Source organism: Epinephelus fuscoguttatus, linkage group LG22 (genome assembly GCF_011397635.1).
Source record: "Epinephelus fuscoguttatus linkage group LG22, E.fuscoguttatus.final_Chr_v1".
Classification (NCBI taxonomy): Eukaryota; Metazoa; Chordata; class Actinopteri; order Perciformes; family Serranidae; genus Epinephelus; species Epinephelus fuscoguttatus.
The window spans coordinates 8,849,504-8,867,826 of record NC_064773.1 but is presented as its reverse complement, the minus strand read 5'-3'; the positions used below and the strand labels follow the sequence as shown (position 1 = coordinate 8,867,826).

General features: G+C 42.5%; 1 protein-coding gene across 1 annotated transcript in view; it reads left to right on the top strand.

The window, feature by feature from the left end:
* Positions 1 to 17,293, top strand: part of pawr (PRKC, apoptosis, WT1, regulator) — a 116,992-nt gene extending 99,699 nt beyond the window's left edge. Inside the window, exons 6-7 of the mRNA XM_049566901.1 lie at positions 5,377 to 5,481; positions 14,106 to 17,293. Of these exons, the coding sequence (XP_049422858.1) occupies positions 5,377 to 5,481; positions 14,106 to 14,192 (192 nt within the window). The 3' untranslated portion in view covers positions 14,193 to 17,293. The remainder of the gene's footprint in view (positions 1 to 5,376; positions 5,482 to 14,105) is intronic.
* The last annotated feature ends 1,030 nt before the right edge of the window (positions 17,294 to 18,323 follow it).

Sequence of the window (18,323 nt, the reverse complement as noted above, 5' to 3'; positions counted from 1 at the left end):
GGATGGTCCCAGAAAGAGAAAATATCCAGTGAGCAGCAGTTCTCAGGGTGAAAATGCCTTGTTGATGCCAGAGGTCAGAGGAGAATGGCCAGACTGGTTCAAGATGATAGAAAGGCAACAGGAAGTCAAATAACCACTGGTTACAACCAAGGTCTGCAGAAGACCATCTCTGAAGCAACAACACCTTGTCCAACCTTGAAGCAGATGGGCTACAGCAGCAGAAGACCACACCAGGTGCCACTCCTGTCAGCTAACAACAGGAAACTGAGGCTGCAGTTCACACAGGCTCACCAAAACTGGACAATAGAAGATTGGAAAAACGTTGCCTAGTCTGATGAGTCTGGATTTCAACGTTCAGATGACAGGGTCAGACTTTGGTGTAATGGATCCATCCTGCCTTGTATCAACAGTTCAGGCTGCTGCTGCTGCTGCTGGTGTAATGGTGTGAGGGATATTTTCTTGGCACACTTTGGGCCCCTTAGTACCAACTGAGCATGGTTTAAACACCACAGCCTACCTGAGTATTGTTGCTGACCGTGTCCATCCCTTTATGACCACAGTGTACCCATCTTCTGATGGCTACTTCCAGCAGGATAACGCACCATGTCACAAAGCTCAAATCATCTCAAACTGGTTTCTTGAACATGACAATGAGTTCACTGTACTCCAATGGCCTCCACAGTCACCAGATCTCAGTCCAATAGAGCACCTTTGGGATGTGGATTCACATCATGGATGTGCAGCTGACAAATCTGCAGCAACTGTGTGATGTCATCATGTCAATATGGACCAAAATCTCTGAGGAATGTTTCCAGCACCTTGCTGAATCTGTGACAACAAGAATTAAGGCGGTTCTGAGGGCAAAAGGGGTCCCACCTGGCACTAGCAAGGTGTACCTAATAAAGTCATATTTAAAAATATAGGCTCAGCCATACAAAAAAAGTCACCAATTGTAATTTGTGTGTAAATTTAAAGTTGTAAACTCCTCCTCATGTCTGTAATTTCCCAAATACTCAGAAACAATACGAAGGACCTGACCGGGTTTTAGCTACTGCCCTGAACTGAACCATAAAATTCTGTTCAACCATCAAGGTGTCAGTTACACCCTCAAAATAGGACGATCTGAAGAAAAATCACCGTGTGAGAGCAGAGTGTAACCACAGCTAAATCGACCCCAACCACCATGGAAATGTAAAACCACAGAGGAAGCATCGACTTGATGATGGACATATACTAACACAGCCAAACCGTATCAACTTTTCAGTGAGTTTGGGAAATGCTTCACCCAGAAGTCTTTGAGCCAAGTAAAAGCCTCTATCAGCTGCACTTTGCTCAGATGAATTTCCACTTTGAGTCCTTTGAGCGGCCGCCCGAGTTCTGATTTTTATGACTGGAAACTACGGCTCCTCCTTGGTGTTGTTGAAGCAATGACCTTTTACAGCGCAGATATGTCTTTTCCTCCCACACCGTTCCTATCAGACACTCAACTCCTCACTGTAGAAACTCAACTCGGAATCAAATGTCACCTGGGTAGCTTTCGGGGAAAAGGGGGTTTTAAAGTAAGTGCTGCTTTGACCTTGGTGACTTCAGCGTGAGGTGTTTCTATGAGTCAAATGACTTGAAAATCCCTTTTCGCACACTTATATTTGTGCACACTGTTTCTGCAGGCGGAGGTGCGTATGTCGAAGGTCTGTTCATATGAGATTGCTGGAAAGTACATTTCTGAGACTTCAGGCTGCAACTTTAGGTCCTTATTGAAAAACTGAAAGCACAGAGATCTTCATAAATATATATCTCTGAAAAGAAACACCGCTCACGTATCCAGCCTCAGCCAAGGAGAGTCACAGAGCCAGGTCAGATGACACATTCAGAGCGAAGCCGCTAATGGAGATGTAGCCTGCGTTACTGTATTGGTTTGATAGGAGCACAAGAGATGTTTGTTCAAAGCCTTCAAGACTTCAAAGCTGCAGTTATCTGTGGTGCCTTTTAAAACCCAGGATGAATAGAGTTTCATTTGTAAGCATATTTACATCAGTGTCTTCTACTGTATCTGCTCGATAGGTTTCTATGGAAACAATTTTATGCTTATCTGGAAACTGGAAATCCTGATCTCATCTTCATTTCCTTTTTTTGTGTGAATTTTAAAGCCTCTGTCTTTTTTAAAGCGCGCATCGACTGTCTGTCTCTCTCTCAGTAGGGAACAATATCCATTTATTTAACTGTAGTTGTCGGAGGAGGCGGACAGGAACACACTGGCTTTTAATCAAGTACAATTTGAAAGCAACACAAAAGCGCTGTGAAAAAGGAGCTATTAATGCATTGTTCACTGACAATCTGCTCTGTTGATTATTACAGATTGCTTGTTTTGAAAAATATGTTGAATTCAGGAATAGAAAATTATGTATTTGATTAAAACTGTCATGCCACAAAAAGTCAGTGCTTTTTATTGATTGAGTTTTAACGCCCTCTGAAAACTTTTGGAAGTAGAATGTGCTTTCATTAAAGTAGTCTCACGTGGCAGCAGAATAATACACAGGTCTGTGTATTGTCAAATGTTGAATACAGCTGTTTGCAGTTGTAGGTTTGGCACAGCCGAGGCTTTCTAATGTTTGGCAGTAGTAAGGTTAAGGTTACTTAAGTTCCCCATGGAGAAAATTGTCTTGGATTAAAGGGTAACTTTTTTACACCTGGACCATATTTCCCCATGTGTTTGTGTCTAAGTGACTAATAGGAACATCAAACCGGTCCGGTATTGAGTGAGACCACTGTAGCCGGCAGTGGTGACAGTAACGTCCACTCGGGGTGCTTTCAGACCTAGAGCTGTCTCCTTTGGTCTGAATCAGGGACTAATTTTGTTACAAAGTTGTATAATTGCCTAGAGTTGGTTCGTGTTCTCATGGCAGCATTTACAAGAGGACAAGATCAAATGCCTTGTGTGAGAAAGCTGCTCTTGATTGGTCAGAATTTCCATGTGGGAAAAATCCAGGAAGTAAACCAAATGTACACTTCCAAGATAAATGTGACACTTTCTAATGTCACAATGGAGGGACAACTACGCAGGTTGATTTTAGCGCTGCTCATCGTGGACTATATTGCTGTCATTGTTCATTTTAGTCAAACCATACAGTTTGAAAACGAGGCGCGGCTCCAACTAGAAAACAATGTTTTGATGCATTGGATGTGCTGAATGTGCATATTAAGGCAGTACAGGAGGAGGTGCACATTAATAATCCTCCAGGACTGTAACATGCTCATGTTTAACCCAAACAATGTGTCATGTGACTGCAGTTGGTTCACATCCAGGTCGGAACACCTTCTCACCACAAACGAACAACACCATTTGTAACCAGACTGAGACCACCTCTTCAAGAAGGTCTCGATCCGGTTGTTTTGGTGCGCACCTGAGTGTGATTGCTGTGTTCATACCTGCCCAAACGAACCGCACTTCGGGGGCAAGCAAACTTGAGTTCGATTGAACCGAACCAAACAGCGCAGGTGTGAAAGCACCTTTAGTGGACACAAATTGACAATGCACATATTGCGTTACATGGCAGCCTGTTTTACAGGTGCCAGCTGCAGTCCTCTCACACAGTACTAGACCAAATTCAAATATTCTTGTCCCAATTAGTCACTTAGATACAAAAACAAAGGAGATGAGGGTCCAGGTTGAGAAACACTAAAGTTACCCTTTAAGGGAACTGCTGCATCAAAACCAAACATCACAGTAAAACACATTTACACAACATTAGCCAAACCAAACAGTAACCAAAAGATGAAATTCGCACAGAGTTCACATGAAGAGGTTGGCCACAACGGTTGTTTTCTATCAAGTACATCATTTGTGGAGGATGTTCTGTTGTGGAAAAACTTATTCAGCCATCTTCATGCATCAGTCTACTGGTCATCTGGGTCTAGGCCCTGGTGGTAGCAGGCCGAGCCACTTCCTGTAGCTCCTCCAGGGGAATCTCAAGGCTTTCCCAGGCCAGATGGGATACACTGTATCACTGTATACTCCCTCCAGCATCTTATATTCCTCCCAGTTGGGTTCAGCTCCACAGTCAGTGGATGTATTAGCAATTCTACTCAAAGCTCCCTGAAGTGTTTGTATGCATCAAACAAAGTGCTTGTTGGATCATTGAACACCATCTGAACCCGTCTACCTACGCACTTTTCCAACTTTGGAATTAAAGAGGCTGCATCCTCTAATCTTTTGTAACTATCAGAATCTGACGCTCTTTTTACATTCTTCACACATCTACCTATGTCACTTTTCATGCATACAACTTATGTATGAATGTCTTTCAGGAGATATTTTCTAAAAGTGTGCACCCCCACCCCAGTTCATATGATTCATAACGTCTCACCCCTCTCTATGAAGGCAGCCATTTGGAACCTGTGTAAACACTCTTGCCTTAAGGCATGGTCAAACGACACTTTGTACGAGATAATTATTTCAACAACATCTTATAGGCCCAAACATACTCGGGAGGAACATACGCGGAGCGGACTCCACGAAGGTCCGCCCGGACTAAAAGCGGACGTCCACAAGCCTAAAGGTGCTCACAGACTCGGGCATAGTATAAGCGGAGCGGACTCCGCGAGGAATGTCCGCAGTCAATTGGGCTTCCGTAGTTGAGCGCACTTCCGAGTTGTAGTTTCCTGTAAAAATGTCCGTGAAAAATCCCCGCGATGTGAAAAATACATGCCGAGCAGTCTTTTGTGTGACACTGGTGCGCGGAGCGGAGTCCGCGCGGTTGTAAAATCTGAGCTTTGCGCACACAGGGCTTGTAGACGTCTGCTTTTAGTCCAGGCGGACCTCCGCGCAGTCCACTCCGCGTACGTTCCGCCCGAGTATGTTTGGGCCTTAGGGTGAACCCTAACCAAATACTTCAACCCCCAAATGATCATCTGTATATCAGTTAAGCCCAGTTCAGACCAAACATTTGGGACGAGACAAAACCATTTTAGAACGTTGCAGCAGTGTGAATAGGCCTTACTGAGCTCAACTCAAGCCAGCTGTAGTGTCACGTCAAGAATTTTCTCAGTTTTTGGATTCCTTCTTCGATGTGGAGGCCTACGAGAAAAATAAAGGTTCAAGAGACGCTTGAACTCCTTTACTTGGAGCAGTAACTGTCCCAACCCAACCCTAACACCCAAAACCTCTTTAAAAGTTTTGGTTCAGTTTTGAGTTTTCCCTCTCAGGCAGCAATGCTTCAGTGCAAGTGTTTACGACCTGGCAATTACCATCTCTAATAAAGCTGAAGTAATTACATTTTTAGTCCCATAGCAGTGTGTATGAACCTTTTCATCAGGTGAAAAAATTAATCATTCATGCAATCATGTTGCTAATCTGTGTGTGTGTATATGTGTTTTCAGGAGCTGGCCAGAGAGCGCCAGGAGAACGACAGGTTGCTGAAGGCCCACCAGGACAAAGACGACCTCATCGGGAAGCTGAAGGAGGAAATTGACTTGCTGAACAGAGTGAGTCCAGCCTACGTAATTTTCTGTTCTGGTGTCTGATATTTTGAGCGTTCCTTTGTGTTTGTATGTGTGGGCGGCTTGTGTGGGCTGTAAATCATCATCTGGCATTTTAGCAGAGCCGTGTGTGTAATAGCTATGTGTTTTTCTACAACGATTTTTCCTGCAGTCCATTAGGATTTGGACACAAACAAACCTTTATTTTTGGATTTACACACTTGTTACAAATGACAGCAAATATCAGAGGCATTGTACATGCAATTTACATTTTAAAAACTCACCAGTGGTTTGGTGACATTTGAGTCATAAAAGTTACTGCTTCCCAGTGTTGCAGTGACATTAATGTCTTATTGATTTCTCCACCAAAAAACAAATTGCCTGGTGGATAAGAAGTTCAGACATGATTGTATGTCTCAAGCAAATTAAGAAAGATTTTTTTCTTACTCTTTGTCAGCTTAAATTTGAGGGTTTCTTCAGTCACTGTTGTGGTCCTCCTTAGAGGGTTTGGACGGTTTGTTTTGTCGAATAAAGCAAAAAAGAAAGAGATCAATAAGTAAGATGTTTTGGAGTGGCAGCTGAAAACACCGAAAATACCACGGTCTACAACTTTTAAACACCCAGTTTCTTTCTGCTTTCTTTTGGTTTATTCTCAGGCAGTATGTTTTATGGCAGATTCAGCACCAGCAAAAACATTCAAAGGGAATTTTGACCTCACACTTCACTGTGTTATTTCACATTCACAGCTTCGATACAGAGTTCATGTATCGAGTTAAGCCTAAGAAATCTTGGCCATAATCCAGCTAACTGTGAATAAGACTACACCCGCACTTTTGCAGGTTTTGGGCTTAAGGACTTGCTACCATGACTACAGCTCTTGATTGATCTGAAACCAGTTTTGAAGATCTGAAAATCCAGCAGATCCTCCAGAAATATACATATCAATCAATTTTATTTATAAAGCCCAATATCACAAATCACAATTTGCTTTACAGCATACGACATCCCTCTGTCCTTTGGACCCTCACAGCGGATAAGGAAAAACTCCCCAAAAAAACCCTTTAACGGGGATTAAAAAAACAGTAGAAACCTCAGGAAGAGCAACTGAGGAGGGATCCCTCTTCCAGGACGGACAGACGTGCAATACATGTCGTACAGAACAGATCAACATAATAAAATAATGAGACAGAACGAGAGACAGAGAGAGAGAGACAGAGAGAGAGAGAGATGCAGGACAGACGGTAATGACAGTAGCTTACAACAACATTAATGAAAGTAATAATATTATAATTAATAATAATATATTAATATCTGATAGTATACATGTGTGACAATAATCACATGTGTATAATAACAGTAGAAGTATGACTAATGACTAATGATAACAGCAGCAGCAGGAGGCATCTGGCGGGACCACGGCAGCAGCACAACCACACACGTCACGCTGTCCAGGCACCGCTGTGATATGAGTTAATCTGAGAGACAATGGAGCACAAAGGCTCCGGAGAAGAAGCCGAGTTAGTGACATCCAGAATGGCTGAGTTAGTAAGATGCAGTAATAGGACACGAGTGAGAGAGAGAGAGAGAGAGAGAGAGAGAGAGAGAGAAGGAGAAGGAGAGAACGTGCCTGGTGTATTATAGGGGGGTCCTCCGGCAGACTAGGCCTAAGTCAGCCTAACTAGGGGCTGGTACAGGACAAGCCTGAGCCAGCCCTAACTATAAGCTTTATCAAAGAGGAAAGTCTTAAGTCTAGTCTTAAATGTGGAGACGGTGTCTGCCTCCCGGACCGTAACAGGAAGATGATTCCACAGGAGAGGAGCCTGATAGCTGAAGGCTCTGGCTCCTGATCTACTTTTGGAGACATTAGGGACCATGAGTAACCCTGCGTTCTCAGAGTGCAGTGTTCTGGTGGGATAATATGGCACTATGAGCTCTCTAAGATATGACGGAGCTTGACCATTTAGAGCTTTATGAATTAACAGTAGGATTTTAAATTCAATTCTGGATTTTACAGGGAGCCAGTGCAGCGAAGCTAAAACAGGAGAAATATGGTCTCGTTTCTTAGTTCCTGTTAGTACACGTGCTGCTGCATTCTGAATTAGCTGGAGAGTTTTTAAGGACTTACTAGAGCTACCTGATAATAGAGAGTTACAGTAATCCAGCCTTGAGGTAACAAAAGCGTGGACCAATTTTTCTGCATCTTTTCGGGTCAGGATAGGCCTAATTTTCGCAATATTACGCAGATGAAAAAATGCAGTCAGTGAGGTTTGTTTTAAATGAGAATTAAAAGACAAATCTTGATCAAATGTTACTCCAAGGTTTCTTACGGTAGTGCTAGAGGCCAGAGCAATGCTGTCTAGAGAAACTATGTCATCAGATAAAGAGTCTCTGAGTTGTTTGGGGCCAAGAACAATAACTTCAGTTTTGTCTGAATTTAACATCAGGAAATTGGTGCTCATCCAGGTTTTTATGTCTTTAAGGCAATTATGAAGTTTAGTTAACTGATTACTATTACATAGAAGTGTTTTCTGACCAGACACCCCTATAGACAGGACATAATCACTTGTGTTTTGCAAAACCAAAGCAAACTAGCAACACTGCTAGTACCACTAGCGATGCCATCCCGATCCAACAGCTCTGCTTTGGAAAGCTTGTACCCACCCTCCGCTCTCCCTCCAGGTCACCCCGATGTATAAGCAGCTCAGCTTTGAGCTGCAAACCCCCTTTAGCTTTGTTAACTATGCTAGCACAGTTAGCAGTGTCAGCATGGCACGTGGTGCTAACAGTCAACAATGCTAAAGGGGTTTTGTGACTTAAAATGAAGCCACTTGAGAGTGGAGGGTGGGTCCGATGTTTCTACAGCAATGCTGCCCAAACACCAAGATGGTGTTACCAGCGGTAATAGCAAATGAGCAGCACGACTAGCTAGCTTGCACCCAATCCAAGTGGTGCACAGTGCAGAGCAACCAAGGCTAACATCAGCTAACCAGTGGAGACCTGAGGGTGGGCGGTTGGCACCATGGCAAAGTCAACAGAAAATAAAATAAAAGGCAAAACATTTACATCACCAAACCTTTATTTCTCACCACCTCTAAATGCACAGCACTTTGAAATGCGGCACTAAAGCTCACTGAGTCCAAGGAGTGCCAGACTAAAGGGAAGGGCCACTTGTAGTTCACATCATTACGTTTTTTTGGTTTTTTTTTGAGACATTAAACCTTCATTTCTATGGTTACAATAATGAAAATGAGGTTAAGTTCCTCCTCTGCTCCTGACATAATTACTGCAGTAGGTAGAAGTCTTTGTGACCTAAACAGATGTTGTGTAGAGAGGACAGGCTCAAATTATCTCCTTATGAAGAACAGGGCGAGACTTAGTTGTTGTTCTTAAAAGTCTCTGTGAAGAGGAGTACTCCGAGTCCTCCCACAGGAAAATCAGTTCAGAAAAGGCCGTGTTACTTACTGATAATTGTCAGAAGTGTTTTGGAGAGACCTTGCAGCCGTCACACTGAGAGTGTGTCACACTGACATGAACCCACTAGAAGGGGTCGTGTGTGTTTTTAAGTTTGGTTTGGCCTCACAGGTCGGGGTCCTCTTACCTCCTCACTCTGCAGTCAGGGTTGAAAGGCCGCAGGACACTCATGTAAGCTGATGTGTCTTTATATTCAGCTGCTGAAGTGAAACCTTCCCGAACTTCTCAACCTTTATCTCCCTCCCACCCAGACTGTCAGCAATTCCTCCACAACTCGCAGCCCTTACCTCGTTCTGGGTCAAAGAGGCTGATGGTAAAATACATCCCTGTTTTTTAGCGTCTCTGAAGGGAAACATAGCGGGAGGGGATAGATCTCACAGACTTTCATGTCTCAAATATTCAGAGAAAAGAGATCTTAACTCTCCCCTGCGGAGCCAATCAAATCCAAACAAGAGATCAAGCTCTGCCGACAAACAGCCATCAGAGCTGTGTACATTTCCAGCAACTAGTCAAATGAATGCTGCTTGGTTATTATTATCTTGACACTTTAGTCATCATGACACACACACACACACACACACACGACACAACCCATCTGCAAACACTGAGAGTGCAATATTGCAGGAGGCATCACGCTGATAGCATCACACGGACAGGAAGCCAGTCATAAGAGAAGGCCTTTATGTAAGGACGGTCAACGCGGTGATAGCCATCAGAAATGTCCCTGAGAGAGGCTCCGGCAAAGCCTGATGGGAACACAGGAGATAACAGCTGAGCCAGTCTGCCGTCTCTGTGCAGAGGAAGATTGAACCCTCAGTCACTGTAGAAGTTTATTTGGGAGAGAAAGAAAAGATAAAGCTACACTGCTGGACTTAATATCTCCTTCTTGATACGCTTTGAAGAGAAAAATACTGTGTTGTAGAGAGCTTAGATCTTTGTGAGAAAATGCATCTACCTTCAAATGATAAAGCAAGGTGTAGAGTTTTCATTTTCAAAAGATAAACCTGCAATAATTGTTTCTGGGTGGTTTTTGTTTTTGGCCACTTGGAGGCAGCGGAAACAAGTTGATATGGCAAACTTGTTAGCCAACAGTTGCTTTTTCTACACATGCAGCAAGTACAGGGCAACATTAATATTCATTTGAAGTGGTGTTTATGTCCACCTGATGAATGTAAGATTATATTCACTCTGTTTTAGCTCTGTTTTTGGTCTCCACCGACTCCTGAGGAAAATGTCTCTTTAGCTGCTAAACCAGGGGTGTCAAACATATATCCCGCAGGCCAGAACCGGCCCACCAAAGGGTCCATTTCAGCCCACTGGATGACTTAACACACCTAATACTGATGCGCTTGTGAAGGTTAAGCCCAGTTCAGACCAAAGATTCGTGATGAGACTAAACCGTTTGAGAAAGTTGCAGAGAAAAGTTGCAGCGGTGTGAACTTGCCGTCTGAGCTCGAATCAAGCCGGCTGATGGTGTAACCTGCAACTACGCTTGTCAAATCGCTGGCAGCTGGTTTTAGAACGTAAATCATGTCACCTGTTTCTACAGCCAATTGAGTTGTAGTGAAGTCCACTGGTCAAGTCAAGATGACCGCAGACAGGTGGCAGGTGCTCTGTCCCTGCCAAGCCCTCTGTTTCCGTCCTCACATGTGCCGGTGTCAGACGATAGGTCGCTGCTGCTGCTCATTGTATGTGCTTATGCCCTGCCCACACACACACAAACTCACTGACTGATTATTTGCCACTGGTTATTATATTATTGTAATGTATTGATCATGAATACAGTCCATCTGATGCTCGTTTTGTTTCTGTTTCTTCACCGTTTCATCACTACTATAAATGACAGAACAGCTCGGTTGAATTTCAGCCCAACATTGTTAAAACAGAGCATTTAATGTTGATGTAGTGAGAAGTTTGCGCTCATCCAGGCAGGTACGTTGTGTTTTATCCCGTAATGGCATTGTTTACATACGTCATGTACTCTGTCTGTTGATCTGTATTTTCGCCAAAATTGTAACTATATCCACTTTGCTGATTTATTCCCGATTAAATAACCGCTATCCTCATCGTCTTTCTCTCGGCTGCTTGCTGTCTGCCTGCTGCTGTTTGACGGTGACACAGACTTTTAAAATAAAATAAAATCATATCCTGAAGATGATTATACGGATCGATGTTTTCACTTTGCATCGATGATACTGGATCGTTGATCACTAAATTGATATATCAGTCTGGTTAAATAGATAATTACACCCCTAATGGATATGTATAGAGCTCGTAAGTTGCGTGTTTCTGTTTCCGGTTCATGGGATCTTAAAAATCAATTTCTCATAATGTATTTCAATGGCTAGATAAAAAAAACATTCTGGTCCCGTTTGAATTGTGCCATGAATTTCACATATGTTGTTTGTGAATTTTTAATATATTTTTTTCGTGCAAAGAAGGCTACAATTTAGCAGGAAGAAGTTTGATACTGTTAGGTTTTGTGTGAGAGCGCTTTGTGGACTACAGCTCTTCGCTGCTCTCGACGTGTATGATATACGTCACCACTCGCACTCAGAACATGGCTGTGTCTCTTTGGTACACTTCACCGCCTTGAAGGAAAATCGAAAGAAAGAACAGCCGTTCTTGTTGGAATGGTGACATTTGGGTACGAAACACACCGGCATCTTGATCTGATGGCTCCGTAGATTGTGGCAGAAGACGCAGCAGCAGCACTGTCAGTTGAGAAGTGGAGGGAAAGTGCGATGACGTGACGTCACATAGGCGACATGTAGTCTTTCTCATTACGTTGTTACCACAGCCTTTAACTTAAGAATCATACAATAAACTGTCAAACTCTTAACTTGAAAAAATATTATTTAGACCCACACGAAACATTTGTGTAATCCAAGGCATTTAATGACTGGGACCAGAAAATAATTTTCTCTCCATTGACTCCCATTCATATTTTCCGAGCCTAGAGGTCCGATGGGGGTCTACCGGAAGGGGCGTGACTTACGAGCTCTATTGACAAATGGATATTTTTTTAAAACACTAGTGAGAAACTTCCTTCATGTAAAATGCTTCTTCTGAGGCTTTTCCACCCTGACCAGAATACATCTCTCTGAGAAAACGGGATTATTTACCGTGCTCATATTTAAAGATATTGAACATGTTGCAAAATATGATCAATCAGCATCTTCAGTACAAAAGAATCTGTATCAGACCTCCATCTTAAAACAGTATTGGTGAAGACCTTTGGCTATGGCAAATGCACATGTAATGACAGTGAGTAGTCGACTGACCGAATGTGGACAAACTGGAGAGTAGGCTTTTGTTAAAATTGCACTTATTCTTATGAAGACATCTCATGCTGTTCATCATCTGTTTTGTTAATGGACAGAATGCATTAGTATTTGTTTACACTAAAAGAAAGGGAGATATCCGGAGGTTGTTATTTGTAGGTAGTTTTGCTGTATAGAGCTGTAGTCAACTTAAATTCTACTCTTTCTTCAACCAATCGATGGGAAAATATTTTGCTCATTATTTCTACATTAACTAAATTGGCCCCAGTGCACTTGGTGCGCTCTACCTGGTCCACCAAAGCATGTTTTTTCCCGTCACAGGCCTCTACATTAATGCTTGCCTGGGGCAAGAAACTCTGTGTTCAGGCAAGTGGAATGCCTCATTGAGTTGTCCAGTTGGGCAAGTGAAAAATATGTGATGTCTAATGTAATGTGAAAATGAATTGTGTACTGTATCACTAAGCTGAAGCTGTCTCATCACCAAGCATTACACATGACTGACAAGATAAATCTGACATACTGGACACTATAGAAGTTAACCCTGGGGTTGATAATGTTGTATATGACATAACAATACTAATGTTGAATATCTCTAGAACGCTGCATGTGAGGCACTTACTTTTTTTGCCTAGAGGCGTTGTTCCAATAAAGGCTTGGGGGTGATCTTATCCCTCTCAGAGGCTTTGTAATCCAGTCTTTACCTGTGGTGTCTTTTTGGAGACTTGAAGAAGTTTGTCATGATAAGTCCGACTCTGAATGTCTTCTCTGATTATTTATCCATTTTTTCGATTGCAAAATGGGAGTTGAAAAATGTTGACTTGGCACTGGTCACTTTTTACCCAGCTGTCTGATCACAGTGAAGAAGGGGCAGAACAAATACCTCGAAGACCAAATGTCACATACAATTACAAGTGCTGAACAGCAGCTGGGAAGAAAACACTTTGGTGGACACACAGCCTTATGAACGTCGCCCCAGCGATTGTCCAACCAATGAGAACTTGGTCAGACAAGATAAATAAATAGATAGATGGATAGATGGATGGATGGACTTTAGTGATCCCAAGTTGGGACATTTCTTTCGTTACAGCAGCAGGTTCCACCAGTTCAGACCAATGATTCATGACGAGACGAAACCATTTTAGAACTTTTCAGAGAAAAGTGTGCCAGTGTCGGACAGTGGGTTGCTGGTGCTCCTGGCTGTATGTGCTTGTGCCCCCTCCCCAGACAGACTTAACGCTTTGGGCCAGAAAGATTTCCTGTAACTGTCTTTGCAACAGCAAAGCTCAACCAGTCTTTAAAAGTCTGGTCAAAGAGGATATTGACCAACTGACCACAAAATGTTAGCCCTAATGCAATGGCTTCACTGGTCCAGCCCACTCGAGATTAAATTGGACTGCATGTGGTCTATGAACTAAAATGAGTCTGACACCCATGAGTGTATGTTCTGAAACTAGTCTTTATATCACTCTTCCTCTGCAGCAGAGTCAACATGCTGTGTAGAAACACATGACCTCCTTAGTTTGACTTTTCAAAACCCTCTTAGTGCAGCTCGGCTCGTCCTCAGCCACCACGCAATCACGACCGGTGATGGAGGAAACCAAAAATGAGGAGTGTCACTTTGATGAGATGGCGCTGTGGCAACTGAGAGCCTTTCTCATTTGCAACTAATTGGAGCTGTTAATGTCTGATTTGTTGCTATCAAGGCAGCCGGGCTGGAGAGGGAAACGGCAGCAGCTAACACTCGCTTTAACTGTCAGGCTAACACTCCGACCCCACTGGGCCCTCAAAGGTAGAGGTGGAGTTGTGAATATTTATGTGTCTAAATCTGTCTGAAGTGCTAACCCCTGAGCGGTCTGTGTTTGCCCTTTCACACAGGACCTGGATGACATTGAAGATGAGAACGAGCAACTCAAACAGGAGAACAAGACTCTGCTGAAAGTGGTGGGTCAGCTGACGAGGTAGAACACAAACAGCCCGGCCTCCTCCCTGACGAACGGAGCAGCTCTGTTCTCTTCCTCCTGACCTCCTGCCCTGGGTCAAGTCCAGCAGCATGGCCTTTAATCTGTCTGAGTCTGTCTCTTTGTGTGTTAGAGGTGAAACTGTAAAGTAGTCGACCTCAGAGCCTCGCGGCCTTAAATACATCCCCCGAGGAGGATTTATTCCATTTGCTGAGAGGGTAAGCTCTCAAGTCCTGACAGTCTCATGGGGATCATCTGTCATCTTATACATATTTAATGTAAATTTATTGTATATAGGCCATTTTAAATTGTTCATTTTGGGGGGAATTTTTAATAAGGTCTTCAAAAGCAAAGGAAAAATGAATGTATGTGCTGCAAAAACAAGCACACGTCTTTATTTAGAGGTTGAAAAAGAAACCCGTCTGTGCACACAGCAGCAGTCACCCAGGTAAATTTAAAAGATCTCCAGTGTTTGAATCATGCAGTTTCATCAGCGAACTCGTGACGATAGAGCTTCGGTCGAGGAACTCTTGGACCAAATTCAACAGAATTACTGCTACAGTACCATCAGCCAAAGTGAGCATCGTGCCTTACAACACACGTGTGATGTTATTTGTCAGTTCTTAAAACAACAGTTAAAGCCTGGCTTTATTAATGAACATCAGTGCCAGATTTACTTCCTTCCAATATTTTTTTCCTGTTACATTTGATTCCCGACAGGGCCTGAATCAGTGAATTGTATTTTAAATTTTTCCAGTTTAAATCATAAAGGTAACACAAGCAAGACTTTATATGGATTATATGCTTTGTGCATTTCAATGTTAACATCTGAGTATTAAACTTGTCCTGAGGGTGAAACCCTTGCCTAGTATATACAGTCTGTTTACACCTGGTACTAACATGCATCCTGGGTGATCACATTGCAAATGTAAAGTTTTAAGTACAGGTGAGAGTGCACCAAGTGTGTCCTCAACAGTTTTGGAGAGCAACTAGTTACATGTTGTTAAATTACAAAACTTTAATCAGTTACTGAGAAAAAATATGTAGTTAAATTACATACGGCTGGATATCGCCACTGATTTCCTGAATCTATTTGATTTGAGATTTTTCGGTTACAATACCAGTTTCTGCTAGTATGTGAAAGAGATTCTCAAAGAACTAATACTGTAAATTTTACAAGGAATTATTTTTAAAAAGACTACATTTACATCAGGAATAAAACTGAATATTTTAAAACTACATGTTTCTAGAGCAGCAACAGTAACATTAAAACAGCAAAGTCACAATATGAACTTAATATCTCACTGGAAACAAAATAAAAATGTCAGTAAAATAAATCATATTCCTGACATCACAATACTGAGTGAAGTTTAGAAGGAATAAAGAACACAGACATCAGTCAGTATCAGTCCTCCTGTCCTCTGCTGAGGAGACGGATCGGAATTGTGCAGCAACATTTTTTGCCGACATGAGATATGACAACAAAAGCCAGAGACTGTGTTGTATTGAGCTGTAAATTTACCACTGTACCAAGACAGTAGCGTGAAAGTCAAGAGCGCTCACTCTGCAGCAAAATCTGGGGACTAAAACATCCCTAGAAGTACACTGCACTGCATACTGACTAGCATAATAAAACTGTTCGACTTGAAGCAATCTTAGTCATATAAAAGGATCTCCAACTGACGATTCGAATCTCCAGCCCTAAAATAAAATAACTAGTAGGTAACTAGTAATCTGTGTAGTCTATCACATTTAACCTTCTCAACACTGATCGTCAATGTGTCTTGAGAGCTGTTCACTCAGTGGCTCGTACTTTAGCAGCAATAGTTGACTAGCGGTGCTTAGAGCAGGACAAGGAGGAGCTGCAAATCAAAGATACAATTAAATAAGACGTTACTCATTACAAAAAGTAAAGGCTATAAAGTGTTTAGCAAGACAAGCCGCCTGCTGGTTAAAAATGATGCTTTTGATCCTGCAAACAGAAATGATTCATGCGTTTATGTGTGTATAGAGCAGGAAACTTAGATCTGATTACAAGTGATCACCAAGATGTATTCGGAGATGTATTTTAGCGCCAGGTGATGCCAGTTGAGAAACATTTTCACATTGTCCGATCCATCAGAATTAAATGTCTCTGCAAAACAACGACATTGCACTCATGCCTCTTCACTACTGGAAACTTGTAAAAGGAAGGAGTCATGGCGGAGAGGAAGTAACAGTCCAAAGCGTGGCTTCATTTCACAAAGAAAGTGCAGCTTGTACTGTCTGTAAAATGATGATTTGACACTACACAGAAGTGCCACGCCACCCAACCGAGCAGCACGTCAATTATTGAGTGTAAATATTCTCTGTGATAATAATATTTGCGCCACACTGGCAGACTCAGCACATTTTTCCTTTGACTAATAGATAAAAAGGATGCTGTGCAGGTAGATGAAGAGATAATAAAACAGATGCATTGGTGCTGAAAACCTGCGTAGGCCTACTGTTGTACAGTACACACAAAGAATTGATTGGGAATTAGTAAAGGAATCAATAAAGGCAATGGTATTAAAAAAAATCAAGTGTGACCCACAGACAAAGAGTTGTCCATTTGTGATCTGATCACCCGAGACGAAGGTGAACACCAGGTGTAAACAGGTTTGAAGTGGATTCTTTTAAAGATGCTCGCTGTAATTTCGTTTACATGTTAACGTCTCTGCGATATTTGATAGATGTTTAGCTGCTCTGTTTATGGCATCTAAGATGTGTGGAGTGAGCTACAGTGCATTTTTTGTATGATAACCAAATGACCTGAAGGAACATACTATTTGAAATGCATCTCTTTTGTTTTACTCAAGGGAACAGGCTTGGCTGGTAGAGGTATTTTACTTTCTGTATTTAGATCATTTTATTCCACAGAGGAGTCGTTCAGCGAGCTCCCGCACTCGGGCAAATAATCGATAGGTTTTAGTCGGTCGATAGATAGCTCTGCTTCCACATACACTCACTTATTTTGGGGGGTAAAGATCATCTCCTCACAGGCAGACATCACAGACCCGTCTCTCTTTCCATGACATTATGCATGTACAGAAGATTAAGTCATTTAATAAAAGTTTGATTATCTCTCTCCTCAGTCGACTCGCTTGTGTTCATTAAGACTAATTTGATGTGATGATACCATGCCACTGAGCCGGTAATGCAATGTGACGGTGGCGGGGGGTTCAGTTCCTCCGCCTGGCTCTCAACACACACACTCTTTCATGATGATTCAACATGCCAATCACCAACCTGACTGCGTAAAGGCCGCCATCCCTGGAATTGAAGCTTCCATCCACCCCACAGAACCTCTATTACCTCCTTTGAAACACATTAATTCCTGCAACTAGTGGTGAAGTGGGGAGGGAAGCATATCAGGACTAATGTCAACTAAATCTCCAGATAATGGCCTCTTTGAGCTGATGGAAAGTGCCGTGGGCTCTCTGTAATCCCTATTAGCATTTTTATGAAAAGTTGTAAGGTCTGTCATTTGGAATAGTCGCAGAAAGCAAAGACAATTCATATCTGCCTCAGGTTTGTCACAACAGGCCGCTCAATCACTGTTACCGCCAATATCAGACCTCTACTTAAGATCAGACAGCATCAGATCAGTCGGGGAATTATAGGTTTCACTGTGTGTGAACGCAGTTTGTCAGCAAATGTCTTCGTGAAAGAAAATATGATGTCTACGACCTTTTGAGTAAAGTGGCAGTTCATGTTGTTATCTCTTATAGTGACAGAAAAACAAAAAGTAGACAGTGTTATGTGGTTGGAGCATTTAAACAGACACAGTGTAGTGAACACCCTCAGAGAGGAACATCTACTTTGATTATAGGACTGACCAAATGATAGTTCAATCAGGAGAGACAGATGAACAAAGTTAAGATGAATTTTAATACAGATGATTAGAGCTGATTAAGATTTAACAGAAGTCGTTGATTTTTTTGTGATCGAGGGACATCTGAGTTGCAGCAAGATAAATCCCCCCATGCAGTCCAGACACTGGTGGTGGCTGATGACTCTGAGGCTGGTGGCTGATGACTCTGAGGATGATGACTTTGAGGCTGGTGGCTGATGCCTCTGAGGTCGGTAGCTGATGACTCTGAGGCTGATGACT